Below are 17029 nucleotides of genomic sequence, written 5' to 3' on the forward strand. Positions count from 1 at the left end.
GAAAATCTTCTCTACTCGTATTCTGCTCCGCTGCATCAAAGATCTTTCTAGCAGTAGAAGGGATGCAGTATGGACAATAGAACAGGGAAAAAAAACCAGACCAAACTACAGGGTCATCTCAACTACATAGAAAGGACTTCCATTAAGTACAGTAGAGTCTCGCTTATCCAACATAAATGGGCCAGCAGAGCATTGAATAAGCAAAAATGTTGGATAATAAGGAGGATTTAAAGAAAAGCCTATTAAACGTCAACTTGCACATTATGATTTTACAAATTGAGCACCAAAACATCATGTTTTACAACAAATTGACAGAAAAAGCAGTTCAATACACTGTAACGTTATGTAGTAATTACTATATTTATGAATTTAGCACCAAAACATCGCAATGTATTGAAACAGCTGTGGATCTGCGTGGGAGGCAGACTACGTTGGATAATACAGAACGTTGGATGAACAAAGGTTGGATAAGCAAGACTACTGTACCTTGGAATGAACCAGCATGGGGTAGTGACTTGAACATTAGAAGGTCACCATATCTATACAAAAAGTACAGAAGATTCAGACTGCATAAAGGCAGGCATGAGTCCCTATTGCATGATGTGACATCCCATTGGTAGATTGCCTCCATGAGCTCAATTGTTTGTGCAATGGTGCCTTTCTCCTTCCGTGCTAGCATAACACCAACATGTCATTAGATGAAGAGAGTTTCCTCCTCTCCCATTCTCCACACTCTCCCTTGCTATTCCCAAGACAGTGTTTTTTTAACTTTAAGTTTTATTTGTAATGATTAAAAATTAACCTGGTATTGGGAAATTGCTTTAAATATATATATATATTTAAAAGTTATGGAAGAGAAGAAGTACGAGAGAGCAGAGTTACAGGATTATGCAGATGTGTGGCCGTAGGACCAATGATCAGTGAACTGATGTGGAGAAGTGCAATAGTGAGGGATCTCATCCAGTTTGTTGTCAATATCAGTGATTGTGTGACTGCCATGGAACACCAATGCTGGGCTTTCGCACAGCTGATAAATCACCAGCAAAGATAAGATGCACCAACCGAAAGGGTGCCAATTTGAAGCGAGAGCTCCTGACTGTCAGCCCAGCTTACTGTTGACCTAAGCAGTTAGAAAACAGTTTAAGCTGTAAGTAGAAAAATTAGGCACTGCTAAAACAGGCGGGGGGGGGGGAGGTAATTCACAACACAACCTCCAAGGCGCCAAAAAGCTGGATGTCAACATAACATACCTCCTTTCTGTTCTGTCTGTCTCTGCCCTGTGCCCTGTCTATCCAAAAACAGCACTAAATGTTTGCCATGTATGTGTACTCTGATCCCCCCTGAGGCCCCTTGGGGAGACAGGGTGGAATATAAATAAAGTGTTGCTGTTCTTGTTGTTCTTGTTGTTGTTGTTGTTGTGTCCTCTGAAGGGATGCCATTCAATTTCAAATGGAGAAACATAACTGACTTAGTTTTGCTAACGTTTTTCCTAATCAGCTCATGGCCATGGGATGGTGTGTGTGTTAACACAACTTTTTTTTTGTCTACATAGACTCTTCCTCAAATAATGACTCCAACACCGCTACTCCCTCACCCATTGCATGATGTATGTATTGTGTGCCTTTTGATTAGCCAACACAAGATTCCTGTATAGGATGGGGCAGGCATTTATTAGAAAACTACATACTATTTTACAAGGCATCTTAGCATTCATACACAAAAAAGGCGCAAACACAACATAAGTATTTAAATATGCTTCTTTTGAAGCCTTTATTTTTATTTTAACATACAACCAAGGCCTTTTTTTGCTCAGTAGTTTACACTTCCTGTAGACATTAACACAGAATCTGTTGTTGCGTGAAACATACATTTATCACATATCTAAAAAAAGTAACCTATCTCTAATGCACATAATGAAGACACCATTGTTACCTACATCTAGGAGTGACTGTGCACTGTCACCTTTAGTTTATACTACACCAAATGTTAATTGTATTTACATTTCATTTGACCACATTTCAAATTGTCTCTTAGAGACAGATGTAAAATAAGTACAAAAGAAACCCTCTGCGAATGCCAAGAACAAGGTTTCACCAGTTTCTTTTTTTCTGCATTATGGCCAAATTGCAGGATTTTGGTAGGATTCAATTATGACGTTCAGATTTCAGCATGCAGTTGTAGGTGTCACACAACTGGAATCATTTCAAATTCACTGAAAAAATGGACAATTTATTCTGGAATCTTGGACCACATGTCTGTATTTTAGGGTCCATTCCAAGGATAGCATTAGCTTCTGGGTGATGTCTGAAAAACTCAAGAGGCGCATTACACACCTTTGTTTTAAAATATTACCGTAATTCTGGGTTGAATAGGAAACAGCTCTAGTGGCTCTTTTGGACGTGTCTTATCTCATCGCCTGCATTAAAAGGGAGTGAGATACCTATTGATTGGTTTTATCTACAGTAGAACAAAACAACCTTGTTTTTGTTGCTTCACCCCAGAGAAAAGCTCTTCCAATATAGGAGGGGTAAGGGATTTGTGGTTCTTTAGATGTCTCTGGACTGCAACTCTCATGAGCCCTTGCTACCATAGCTAGTAGAGCAGTGTTTCTCAACTTGGGGTTCAGGATTGCTTTGGGGGGGTCGCAAGGGGGTGCCAGAGGGGTCGCCAAAGACCATGAGAAAACACAATATTTTTTGTTGGTCATGGGGGTTCTGTGTGGGAAGTTTGGCTCAATTCTATCACTGGTGAGGTTCAGAATGCTCTTTGACTGTAGGTGAACTATAAATCCCAGCAACTATAACTCCCAAATGTCAAGGTTGATTTCCCTCAAACTACACCAGCATTCACACTTAGGCATATTGAGTATTTGTGCCAAGTTTGGTTCAGATCCATCATTGTTTGAGTCCACAGTGCTCTCTGGATGTAGATGAACTACAACTCCAAAATTCAAGGTCAATGCCCCCCAAACCCTTCCAGTATTTTCTGTCAGTCATGGGAGTTCTGTGTGCCAAGTTTGGTTCAAGTCGATCGTTGGTGGAGTTCTAAATGCTCTTTTATTGTAGGTGAACTATAAATCCCAGCAACTACAACTCTCAAATGACAAAATCAACCCCAACCCCACCAGTTTTCAAATTTGGGTGTATTGGGTATTTGTGCCAAATTTGTTCCAGTGAATGAAAATACATCCTGCATATCAGATATTTACATTGCGATTCATAACAGTTATGAAGTAGCAACAAAAATAATTTTATGCTTGGGGGTCATCACAACATGAGGAACTGTCTTAAGGGGCCGTGGCATTAGGAAGGTTGAGAACCACTGTAGTAGGGGATTATGGGGATTATAGTGGAACAGATAGAGGCTAATAGTATCAATTTCTGCATTGTGTTATCAGAAAAAAGAAGCACTGGTGGTCGGTTATAGCTAAATTTCTGATCTTGCAGCAAAGGCATGGGCGCTCTCCTATCAAAATTATTATTATCTCTTCTGATTTGCCCAATGACTCTTGAATAACTGCCTGCACAAGGGCCAATACTTTTCGAATCTTGGGTAGGCTGCATTTTCTGTTCCGGTAGAGTGAATAGGGATTGTTGCTGTAATCTTCAAGTAGTAATTAATTTTAAATTGCAACCCCGCTAGGTGTTATGTGGTTGAACCTTGGCTAGCCCAGAACTATTAACTGTGCTAACTGTGGATAAAAGTAGAAAATCTCACTGGAAACCTTAATTTAGTTATAATTTCTGTTGTTCCTATGAAAAACTACAGGGATGTTGGCGGAAGCTCTCACCGCTTTTAAACAATACTCTGCAATTAGAGGCAGAAACTCTTCTAAGACATTATTTAAGACTGGCACATTTGTGGCTGAGAAAATTACCATGTGGCCACAACATTAAAGAGGAGAAAATGCTCCAAGAAAGGCAGCTCTTCCCAGCCAGGAGACACTTTTAATGAAGTGTTTGGTTCTGGAAGAGAGAACAGATTGGACCAATGCCTATGAATTTAATCTGCCTACTCAAAGTGCAATTAAAGTGATAGCATTGTTTTACTGAAGATTAAAAACTAGTTATGCATTTGGGCCAAGACCCTACATCAGGCAAGGGCAAACTTCAGCTCTCCAGGCATTTTGGACTTCAACTCCCATAATTCCTAACAGCCTCAGGCCCTTTCCTTTACCCCCCCCCCCTCAGCTGCTTAAGCCACCCAGTGAAAAGCCTTCGACAAAACTTATCTCAGTTGTGCCTTCTTTGAGTCTTGACTGACAATGGACTTCCGATAGCAGAATGTTATGGCACAGAGGAAGACCAAGCATCAATTACAATTCTGTATCCATGGGGATACATTTCTAACTATAGAAATGACTTCTGCTAGAAATTAACACAGAGTTGCATTAAAGTACCTAGAAAATTCCTAGATATTTTGGCAGAGGTGGGTAGTAGGTGAAATCCTGGGTATCTGTATCACAGATGCAGGGCTAGTACCTCATTCTGTGATTGCTAGAATGTCTTCCTAAAAACGGAAAGAATGCACTCTCAGAGATTATTACAAATGAGCTTGTTTTCCATAAATGAAAGAACAAAAAATATTAACAACATCATTAATGCTCCCTGACAAGTCCAAATATGAACTCTGCCAAGGTAGATTTTTTTCCGTACGTGACCAAAAAGAGAATTTTAATTCTAAGGATGCTTTTCAGAGGAATAATTCAACTTGCAGGTCCATTACAAACCAGTAACAATTAAAATATAAGTCCACATCCTTGAAGTATTTAAGAAAAATGGCTATGCCATGCTGATAGATAGGAATCAATGTGACTGAAGAACATTGGTCTTTCTAAATGCTTTTTCAGAATGTGCTGCAAATGTATAACCTGCACTTTCTGTTAAAGTTTTAGTAATGTTACCCTAATGGCTTTAGAGCAGGCACGAGCAAACTTGGGCCCTCCAGGTGTTTTGGACTTCAACTCCCACAATTCCTAACAGCCTCAGGCCCTTTCCTTTTCCACCAAGTCCAAAACACCTGGAGGGCCCAAGTTTGCCCGTGCCTGCTTTAGAGGTTTCTATTGAATAAAAATACAGATTGACAAGTCATTCCTATAATCCAGAGGAACTGTTGTTTAGGAAATGTTGTGCACAATGTCTTCTGCACAATGTTCCAACCAATGCAAGGCTGCACTACAATTAGGTGGAGGCAATTGGTTCAGCTGGCAAATGCTGGGGAACAACAACGGCCCACTTTCGCTCTTGAGCCTTCCTGCCCCATTACCCCTTCCACTGAGCCAGAGATGTACACCATGAACTAGTCTGCTTCTTGTGGACATGCAAGGGGCAACATTGTCTAATGTTAGCACTGAAGTTAAACTCAATGAGTTTCTGTAAATGGAAAGTTGGACTGGACATGTCACAATTCTGTCCTTTGCTCCAGGTAGCAAAGTGTCTTCAGACATCCTTGGCATAAAGACATGCACATTCAGAAGGAGTGAACCTTTTGCATATCCAGTCAGCTCTACTGCAGAAAGACGTTGCACAATCCCTATAAGCTATCATTACAATTCCTGTGAGAATCAAAGGTATACATTCATACCAATCACCAAGAATCATTATTCTCCTGACGTTGAATGTAGAGAGATAGATTTCCCACCACAATGCAGAAAAGTTACACAAAGTATAGTAGAGTTTATAGATTTCCTATGAATCTTCACATGGTTGCTTTTACTTTTTTAATAATAGAAATTGATTTTACACACATTTATAAGGCAATCTACCACATCATGATAACATTTTCTCAGGTTGCATGCAGCCACAGAGCTAAAACATGTCATCTTCCCCTTTAGCATACGTTTGGATTGTTAACGCCAGGTAAAGATTGGCCACAGATCGGTATTTGAAGCAGTTAAGTTGAAATGGATATGCAGTGGTTTGTGTTAAATACAGATTGAATGTTACGTCTGAACTGTTAACCCCTATCAAGGACTGGGCACAAATCGGGACCTAAAAGCATACACTGATCTTACAAACCATGGTTTGCATTATAATTAGTGGGATGTGTTACATCTTCACTGGATCAATTACATCATTACCATGTTTAAGGCAATCACCTTGCTTTCCCGGTTTTAATGCTAGCAAGGTACTGAATGGATTTTACTAGGACCAAGCCTCCTGCACGAGGGCACCCTGGTGGCGCAGCGGGTTAAACCGCTGAGCTGCTGAACTTGCTGACCGAAACATTGACAGTTTGAATCCGGGGAGCTCAGTGAGCTCCCGCTATTAAGCCCAGCTTCTGCCAACATAGCAGTTCGAAAACATGCAATGTGAATAGATCAATAGGTACCACTTCTGCAGGAAGGTAATGGCACTCCATGCAGTCATGCTGGCCACATGACCTAGGAGGTGTCTATGGACAACACCAGCACTTCAGCTTAGTAATGGAGGTGAGCATCACCCCCCAGAGTTGGACACGACTAGACTTAATGTCAGGGGAAACCTTTATCTTTACCTTTTATCATCCTGCAAGCAATTGTTTTACTGTACATAAATCATAAATACTCATGTAGTAGTTGACCCCATGTATATATCAAGGACAGGGCCAAAATTGTGAGAGGGAAATGTGTCAGAGCTGCTCAGTGCCAACCACGTTTGACCACTATTGCCATTTTCCTGCCCAGTTATTCAGAAATACCAGAAATGGCATTGTGGCAGAGAGAATTGAGGCAGATGGTGCTGTTTTTAAGTTCTCACAGAAGAGACACGATACTTGCCTTTGGCCACTTTACTCAAAGATGCTTCCTATGTTGATAACAGTAAAGGTACAGTGCCTACCTAGACCTGTGGGTAAGTCCAGTCTTTTTTGGGTGGAGGGGAGGGGGGGGGGTCAATCTTTTAACTAATATTTCCAGACTTTCCAAACAGTCATTTAACATTTAGTTCTAAAGGGCTAAAAGAGAACTAGAAACAGACTGGAGAGAGACACCAGCTAGTCACAACAGTGAACTCATTACATGTGTATTAGATATGTGTTGCATAGACTATATCAGTAAAGCTAGCATTGGCAAACTTTGGACTGAAAGCACCACTTAGTTGTTTGGCAGTATTCCCTTTGAACTCAATGGGTTGAATTCAGCATGAATAATACAGAGCTGTGCTCTGATAAGAGGCTTTTCTTGGCTCCTGTCTTCCTCCCCTGTTTCCAACTCCTTCTGCCCCATAAAACTGAGTGACTTGAGAAACTGCAAGTTGCTTCTGGTGTGAGAGGATTAGCAAGGACGTTGCCCAGGGGACGTCTGGATGTTTTACCATCCTGTGGGATGCTTCTCTCATGTCCCTGCATGAGAAGCTGGAGCTGACAGATGGGAGCTCACCCTGGTCCCCAGATCTGAACCACCAACCTTTCAGTCAGCAGTTCTGCTGGCACAAGGATTTAACCCATTGCAGCACTGGGGGCTCCATCCTTTTAAATGGGGAACAGGATGAGTCATGATCTAGGGCTGGCCTGGGATGCTGGGGAAATTCAGAGAAGCTAACATCTACAAGAGATTTTTCTGCTTCTGAATCAAAGCCAAGCATTAAAGTAAATCTGTTTCTTTTATTTTTTACTAGTACCAGTTTTTTTAAATAAAAGTCCTAAATTTAAGTGCATGACAAATTATGGATTTCAAACATTTATCTGTATACGATAGGATAGAATGAACCTCTAATGCCCTCACATAGTCATGCAAGTCATATTTCTACAGGAATATTACACAGTTCTCGAAGTCAATAAACTTCTTTCACAAAGCCATGCTGTGTTTTTGTTTGTTTGTTTTTAATTTCTGATGTAAGAGTGTTTTCTACAAGATTAAAATTGTAAATGTCTATAAATATGCATATTAAGCTATTAATTCAGAATGAGGTCTTGTACTGAGTGCAACACTTTTTCTTTAGCTGGCTGGGCAAACATGGCCTCTTTAAACACTTGACTGATTTTAACCTGTATTTGGTAATTGTTTGCATCCTATTTCCTCTTAACAATGGATTTCCCCATCTTACATACTGAAATTGGCTTACAACAAAATGTAGATGAAGAAATACACCTACGGATCCCTTCTGCTTAGTACAAGGCCTTATTTTTTTGCAGTGAATATTTTCCACAGCATATTATTTGAGAACACAGAAATGCTGGACCACTCTAACAACTACAATGTCAGACTACACAGAGAAACCACTGAAATCCACAAGCATGTGGACAATTTCAACAGAAAGGAAGAAACCATAAAATGAATAGAATCTGGCTATCAGTATTAAAAAAACCTCTAAAACCATAACAGTAAATAAAGAACAACACTCAAAAACAGGGGAAGTCCAGACAAGAAACAAACAGTGCCAGCTAATCACCTTCCAACAAAGGATTCCCCCAGGCAGTAAGAAGCCAGAACTTGAAAACTGCTAGTGCTTCTCAACCTTGGGTCCCCAGATGTTTTTGGCCTATAACTCCCAGAAATCCCAGCCAGTTTACCAGCTGTTAGGATTTCTGGGAATTGTAGGCTAAAAACATCTGGGGACCCCAGGTTGAGAACCACTGTAGGCCATTAAATGCTAATCAAGGTGGCCAATTGCTACATTCACACCTACCTCAAACAGACAAGACTTCTTTCTCCCACCATGGCCATTCCATAGATATATAAACCCCATTTTCCTAGTTTCCAACAGACCTCACAACCTCTGAGGATGCCTGCCATAGATTCAGGTGAAACATCAGGAGAGAATGCTTCTGGAATATGACCATACAGCCGGGAAAGCTCACAAGAATCCAGTGATTCCGGCCATGAAAGCCTTCGGCAATACAATATTTTCCTTCTTTTCCTATGCTGTAATATATTATCTTCTAAGATATATATTTTTTAAAAAGAGTGATAGCTATTATTTGGTGAAGGTCTCATATATCTTACAAGAGTCAAAATAGGGGTGGGAAATATTCCTTTTTCTAAGAGTTTCTGTCTCCAAAGAAGGAACCTCCACCACACTCCAGGGCAGAGAGTTCCACTGCTAAACAGCTCTCAAAGTTAGAAAGTTCTTCCTCATGTTCAGGAGGAGTCTCATTTCCTTTAGTTTGAAGTATTGTTCTGCGTCTTAGTATACACAGGGCAGCAGAAAACAAGCCTTTGTACTTCATCTAAATGCAAACTTGGGACCAAAAACAAACAAACAACCAATAAACCCAAAGGGAGACTTTTCAAAACTCTTCTGCATTTAGCATGAGAGCAAAGGTCTGGCCATGCTGCCTATTAACTTTACAGCTAGGAAAAAGCTGAAACAGAGATGGTGCAGATGTAAGCCAATGTTAGGAGATGATTGTTTAAGATTTGCAAACTGAGTTAGGAACTATTGATAAAATCTCTCATGCACAAGGGAAGGACACACCAAAGGCATTGCAATGGCAGAACAAGTAATTATTGAAAAAAGAAGAGGAAAGGGGAAGATTTTAAAAGCTCTCAAGCATGTAACATGATGGCTCTTCATCGTTTACCTACTGTCCTTTTGGCAAAAGCATCTTAATTTTACTACTGTAGAGAATGAGATTCAGCTCAAAAGTAAAGCAGGGATAGGAAAGTAATTGAACGGGGATTCAAGTGTTGATCTCACTCCTATAGAAATTTGAGACTGACTTTTCAATGACCTTTTCTAAAACTGATTATTATGGTGATTTGTTCACTGTTACAAAAACTATTTCCTTTCCTTTGACAATGTAATGGCTATGGACAGCGTTTTCTTTCTAAACGATATACTAAATAACGGCAGTTAAATCTTATATGAAGATGTAAATCAGTGAGTTTTCCAGTTATGTTGCTGTGAATCAAACTGAACTATATCTTTCTTGCTCTACTCCAGTACATTATTATTCCAAATAATTATACTTTTATTTTTAACTCTGCCAAAAATACAGAATTACTGGATTGTATATTCACCTGCTCTCAAACTGAAATAGGGACCTGCATTCTAAATTGGGGAGCTAAGTTTGATCAATGGTCTGAAGCACCAGACACCAATGATGAACTAAAAGAAAACCTTCTTTGATTGAGGCACATTTCCTAAGGGGTAATCTGGGAGGGAAAGTGCTCATCTGCATATCTTCCCTCTTTCTGTTACACTTTATCTCCTTCCTTCCTTCCTTCCTTCCTTCCTTCCTTCCTTCCTTCCTTCCTTCCTTCCTTCCTTCCTTCCTTCTCCTTTCTGCCTAAGAGGTTGCCAAGGAAGGGAGAGATCTGACCTTTTAGAACAGAGTTTCTCAAACTGTGCTCCTCCAGATGTTTTGGACTTCAGATCCCATAATTCCTAACAGCTGGTAAGATGGCTGGGATTTCTAGAACACCTGGAGGAGCACAGTTTGAGAAACACTGTTCCAGAGGAACTCTGAACTCTACCAATTCAACCCAAAGGTCATAACATAGGACATTTGGTCCACAGGTTGCCCTCCATAGTATATATTGTCTATTCAGTATACATGGAGGTAACCTGGAGGCATCAAGCTGGCAAACTCCAAAATCCATACCAGCTACTGTTAGATCTCCACAGAACTTCTCTTGGTGTTGTCCCTTGCTTTCTTGGAGCACCCAAGCAATGACAACAGCAGGGAGGATGGGAAAGTGGGGAATCTCCATTCACCTTCTTCTGTGCTTATTGGCAGTGGAAACACTGAGGAAATAGGCAGGGATCATAGTGGCAAGGAGGTGGGCTCAATCATGGAGAGCACCTTCTGAGAACGTTTTGTCCTCACCCCCAAATCTGCATTTGGCACTGATTTTGGACTGGCTACTCCCAGTATCCTATTCTATAATTGTGGTTCTCAACCTGTGGATCACCAGACGTTTTTGTTGTGGTTCAGCCAACTGATGAAGATGAGGGGTTTGGGGGTGGGGTTCTGTGGGTGTTCAGACAGAGGCGGTCTTAAAGAAAGATGGTTCTCCAGCAGAAAGAACAGAGAGGGTTTTGGAGCAAGATGCTGTGGCTGAGTCAAAGTGTGAGAGTTAAACTGATTTGGAAGCCAACAGGCAGGGAGGAGAGGATAACATGAGCTCATCCAAGGAAGCAGCTGGTTTAGAAAGAGATATCAGGCTGCTTCTGAGGGGGCAGAAATCTGGTGCAAGAAAAGCCATGGGAAAGAGAGGCAGAAGCAAGCCTCTCAAGGTCAAAGTAATGTGTTCATGTTTTGCAGCCCTTAAATTAGGGAGAGAGCTGCTAGGATTTTAGATCAAGCAACGTCACCACTGGAGTGAGAAACTCCTGTCTTGTCCCTGGTTCATGCTTTACCTTAAGGCCCAAGATTCCTAGTCATGTTTTGCTTCTGGCTTTATGGATTTAGCTATGGATTCATGCTCTTGTTTTGTTCCTTGTTTCCTGAATTAATGTTCATGTTTTAACTCTTCTTTTTTTGATTTGCCTATTGCCTTTGGGACTTGCTTTGTTTATTAACATTTGGGTTTTTACCCTATTATTTGCTTAAGGTGCCTTTGGCCCTTTCTTATATAAGTTTATTATCACGTCTGGCTTCCTGGTGAGTGCTGTGAGCAAGGGGAACTCCTGCTGAGGTGCAACAGTTTTGGCCTTCAACTCTGGTTAAGCTGGTAAACTGGCTGAGATTCTGCGAGTTGTAAGTTAAAACAACTGGGGACTCACAGGTTGAGAACCACTACTATAAGTATTTAAGTCTGTGATACCTTTACTACCTGAAGTTTGCATGCCTGAGGTAATACATTTCCTGTAAAGGAAATGGCAAAATCAGCACAACGTTGACCTCTCAGCATTGCCCAAGCAACAACTGGGAATGTATCTGCTACTAGCAATGTAAGACAAGTCTGCACATTTAAGAATGCTTATATTCTAGATATCCCAGTTATGAAGCACCAAAGTTTCTGAAACCTACAGAAATTCAAAACGGCAGCATTTTGTTCTCTTTATTTGTAAAATGTAATGTAACATTTTAATTCTGTAATGTAACTCCTTAGTTATAATTAGAAACTTGTTGCATTAGATTATATTTTCCATTGCTAAAAATGTTGGATCTTTTAATTAAATCTTTCAATTAAAAGCAGCTATTCTATATTAATATATGAAGGTAGCAAAATAAGGAAAAGCAGGTGGGGGCATAATGTTTGTATTTACTCATCCAATGACCTGGAACTTCAAGGTTAATTTGTTTGAGAGCGTACAAAATTTAATTCAGCAGCAGAGATGGAAAAAGGCAAACAGTAAGAGCTCGGAAAGCTGCAATAGTAACTAACACAACCTTTGGCTATCTTAATCCATCTCTGTGATACTTTCAAACACTTCGTGTGTTCAGACAAAGGCCAGGACATTTTCTTTGGCTGCCTTGAGGGATGTAAATTATCTATTCAGGAGATCCTGTATATATCTGCAGAGAATGGAAACAGATGAGGGCATTTCCCATAGCTTTAAGCCCAGTGCTATCCCATCAGAACTGAATGGCTACGTCCCAGTATCTGATGGGTTGATTATGCCATTTACTTCTAATGGAAGGGAAACATCTCCTTCTGGAGTGTTTTCCTCTGTTTTACCTCTACAGAGAAGATAATGAACAGATCTTACAAGGAAAGGGTTTTGGATTATAGCTCACATACATGGGCTGTGTTTCCATATTGAGGTCTATGCTGCATAAATGTATGCATATTCAGCTGTGTAGCAAAGGGAGTGTGGAAACTTCCTAGTGAATTGTGAGATGCATTTTGGGGTCTCTTAATGCATATTTGCAGTCCCTTCATGGTGTCCCAATGCTCATGGGGCACTATTAACATCCATTGGTAATCTATAGTTTTTATCTTGATGGGCATCAGGAGCACCTGATGACCAGTGATGACCATTGTGCATCAGTCTCAATGTACAATGGTCATTTCACTGGCTCAATTATGTCATGGTGGAACCTTGTTTGTTGTTCATTTGTTCAGTCGTTTCCGACTCTTTGTGACCTCATGGACCAGCTCACGCCAGAGCTCCTTGTCGGCCGTCACCTCCCCCAGCTCCTTCAGTCAAGCCAGTCACTTCAAGGATGCCATCCATCCATCTTGCCCTTGGTTGACCCCTCTTCCTTTTTCCTTCCATTTTCCCCAGCATAATGGTCTTCTCTAAGCTTTCCTTTCTTCTCATTATGTGGCCAAAGTACTTCAACTTTGCCTCTAATATCCTTTCCTCCAGTGAGCAGTCGGGCTTTATTTCCTGAAATATGGACTGGTTGGATCTTCTCACAGTCCATGGCACTCTCAGAACTTTCCTCCAGCACCACAGTTGAACCGTGGTGCTGCTGGACCCTTTCTGAATTCAAATGTGAAAATGCCCAGTTCTGTTTCCCTGTAGACACAAATCCCACACTGAATTCCAACCTATGACCCAGCATCCTACATGCCTGGGGCTTATTTATTTCTCCCTCTTGCTCATTTTTTAGGAAGGCTGTATTTCATAGGTGATCATCAAGAACATCTATCCACCACTATTTTACTCACAGAACTATACAACCAGCTCTGCACATGCACATGGTCATGGCCAATAGTCCTGGCTTCAGACAAGAGTTCATCAGCTTCCAAGCAATTTAAGACAGTATCTTAGGATCACATCATTTCTGAGTGGAGATCCTGGTAAAGGGAAACAGTATTTTTTTTTCTTGTGCTATGACAAACATGTTGATATTTGGACAGTCATAATTGTTCCAGGTTACCATGGCACATGACTGGAACATTTGTCTATTACTTTAATTGTGAAGGAGAACTTGGTAACATTCCCTTTTCCCAGTATAACTCCAATAATTCCCACTGGCCATGCTAGCAGCAGGATTCTGGCTTCCTGATAACCCAAAAGCAACTTTTCCTAACTTCGCTAAGAAATTGCCAGATGATGAGCACTATGGAGGATTAAGCAACCCGGTCACACCTAAATTATCAATCAATACTGGAATTGGAAAAGTCAATTTTCTACATCAAAGCATACAATATTCATAGCTTTGAAAGTACAACAATATGCCACCAATCTCTTTCATCCCCGAAACTAGACTTTGATTTTTTACATCATTAAATACCTATCAGAATAATTTTCCCTTGCCGGTCTTTTGGTTGTTGATGATGACGAACTCAGCTGCAATTCTACTGAAAAGCTACTCCTATATTTTTTGAAAACGAAATTGCAATTTCTCATTTTAGCCTACTAGCTTCATCAAGATCCTTGTCTCCTATTTGAACACATTGGTAATGGATAATGCTAAACTTGGTGTTAAAATCTCACTCAACATCCCCAAGAACTTTACATTTTGCCCTTAGCAACAGTCTCTGATCTATGCAAGCTGCACAGTTGTGTCCAATCCCAGTACCCATCATATCTAGAAGCAAGAGTTAATGAATGTGCCATTTTCCAATGAGCAAAGATCCCCAAAGCTGTCTTCTGGTGGGATAAAAAAGGCAGAGTATCATTAAGGGCATGCACACCGAAGGTATAATCACGCAGCTATGGAAAAGCTCAAAAAGCTTGTCCCTTATTGTGCAGCAAAAAAGGACATTTTGCCTATGGAAAAAAGATAGAGGGATTTTTTTGTTGTGTCCAACCAACCCCGCTTCTTCATTCTTCTATGACAACACAGGTCAGCAATCTACTTGCTACCTGCCTTCCTATTTCTGCAGAAAGCAGTAGTTTCAAGGAGACCGCCTACTAGAATGGAGAGCGTAAAATCAGTGAAAGGCCCATCTCGTTCCCATTGAATGCAGACAAGTCACAAGTTGTTTCTGTCTTGCCTTTTTAAGCTTGTAGATGATGACTACGAAATTGCAGCTATTTGAAAGAGCCGAAGCAGGCGTCATTAGCTTCTAAACTGAATCCCTCAGAAAGAGCCAGATAAATAAAAAGGAAGCGGTATTGAGTGTGTTTGCTGCGCAGCACTCTTTTTTAAAATCAAAAAGAATGTTTTTTTCCGTGTTTTCTTTTTGGATGTACAGTCTTAAATACTAATATACTTGTTAGAGCTGTCTACTGTGTTGAAGTGTAAAGGTCTGATGAAGAGGTTCACCAGAGAGAGGCAGATTTCTTTTTTTATTGGTCTTCTGTTTTACTGCCACCCTTGAACTTCACCACCATGACTGTTATGTTGTCAGGGCATCCTCTGTAAAAAGACTGTAGGACTATACTTTTGGCTCCAAAGTGTGGCTCATCCAAGCGTTCCTTGATGAATCGTACAGCCTCCTCGTTGCTAAAGGCATCCCATAGCCCATCAGAAGCCAAGATCATGAATTCTGGCTGGAGCTTGTCCAGGTCGAAGGTCAGGATGTCTGGGTCAGGAATGACGACATTCAGGTTCTTCAGGGGATAATCTCCAAGGGAGCGGGACATGGCCAGGATCCCCTGAACACGCCAGGAGCCATTAAAGCTGATGAAGCCACCTGGAGAGGAGAGAAACAAAATAGTAAGAACACCTTCTGTTAAAATTACTTCTGTATGACATTCATTTTCAGAAGATCCCAAGCCTCTGTAAAACAATAACTGGAGGCACATTATATTTTTCATTTCTTTCTGAAGTCTTTTTTCAACCAGATAACACTAATCTTCACATTTTTGCATTTTATTTCCAGGAGGAAAAAAACAACAACAACCATGTTCCCATAATGAATTTTTGTGCCTGTTGCTAAGACACAAACAAGGAAAAACGCACAGGGAAGTTGATCTTCTTCGTGTTTGGAGAGCTACCCTATTGTTAGCATAACACATTGCATTAGTTAACAAAAACTTTCAGCAAAAATCGGAGTTCTTATGTAGCCTACTTTAAAGTCAGAAGCAGACCTTATTCATGGTGTGAGGATGTGACCAAAAATTAAATTACCAAATAAAGTTCTCCCTTGCTCTAATATGTAGGGATGTTCAACCAATCATTATGCTATCCTATTTAGGTCTATCCTCTTTGGTTCAAATTAATTACCACAATCATATATGGGATAATATAATATACAGGATGATCCCTGTATATATGGGGGATATGTTTCTAGACTTCATGTGGATATGCAAAACCACGGATAAAAGCGAACCCTAACGAAATGAAGCCAGGATTTCTGGCTCAAGAATACCATAGATGACCTCATCAAATTCCCCTAAATCAGCATCCTACTGTGCTGCCACCCTGTCTTGGGGATGAAGCCCCACGTTGGCCATCACAATGTTGTGTGACTACCGGCAGAGGCCCTGCCCCCAACAGAGGTGGAAGCGATGCTAGATGCTTCCTGACATCCATGTGCCAGAAATGATCTGTGCTGTGCACAAATCCTCTGCAGAATGGTGACATTTCCCATGTGTGATGGGGAGAGCGTTGCCAAGAGGGAGTTGCACATGGGGCGATAGATTTGCCCTGCTGCCCCTCTCTTTTTGCTGTGAAACCAGGCGAAGCAGGACGCTTCGTCTGCCCTTTGTGATAAAGCTCAGGGTCATGCTGGAGGATCTAAAATGCAGAAGAGGGAATATGTTGTCAAAAATTGATAAATAAAACTGCTGATATTTGATCCATGGATATGAGGGTCATACCATAAGAGGTCCACATGTGAACCAATGTTAGGCTGAGCCATATACTACCCTCTGGCTTACTGCACTGCCTCTGAAGCCTCCCCACTGCATGGCCATTCTGTGCTTCACGTGGAGCAAGTAGATAGCAGAAACATCTGTCAACATCCCTAGAACCAGATGCAAAATTATTACAAGCAGTGTTAAGTCTTCTGGAGAACTAGGATGATTCTCAGTGCTGATACCATCATCTTACATCTAGCTACAAAGTCGTGGCCATGTGCTTCTTCTGCCCTGTTTCCCACAAAATACAGAATGGCTGTGCTGGGGCTTCAGAGGTTGGTCAGTAAATGTAGGTGGGGACTTTGGGCAGAGACAGGGAATTCCAACCCTGCAGCACACAACAAAGGATAGATGTATATGTAATCCCAGCCAGAGGCTGATATTATCAGATAACACACGTATTGACCCAATGGCATGAGTATAGACTCCTATATGTTACTTGAGGGAATTCAGGGAGG

At 40.9% G+C, this 17029-nt stretch overlaps 1 protein-coding gene across 3 annotated transcripts in view; it reads right to left on the reverse strand.

Moving 5' to 3' along the window:
• Window positions 1-1743: 1743 nt before the first annotated feature.
• PPM1L (protein phosphatase, Mg2+/Mn2+ dependent 1L) overlaps window positions 1744-17029 on the reverse strand; it is a 252769-nt gene continuing 237483 nt past the window's right edge. For all 3 annotated transcript variants that reach the window (XM_060767596.2, XM_060767597.2, XM_060767599.2), the window contains exon 5: window positions 1744-15403. In XM_060767596.2, the coding sequence (XP_060623579.1) occupies window positions 15057-15403 (347 nt within the window). In that variant the 3' untranslated portion in view covers window positions 1744-15056. The remainder of the gene's footprint in view (window positions 15404-17029) is intronic.

The sequence above is a fragment of the Anolis sagrei genome, chromosome 3 (assembly GCF_037176765.1).
Source record: "Anolis sagrei isolate rAnoSag1 chromosome 3, rAnoSag1.mat, whole genome shotgun sequence".
In the NCBI taxonomy this organism is placed as follows: Eukaryota; Metazoa; Chordata; class Lepidosauria; order Squamata; family Dactyloidae; genus Anolis; species Anolis sagrei.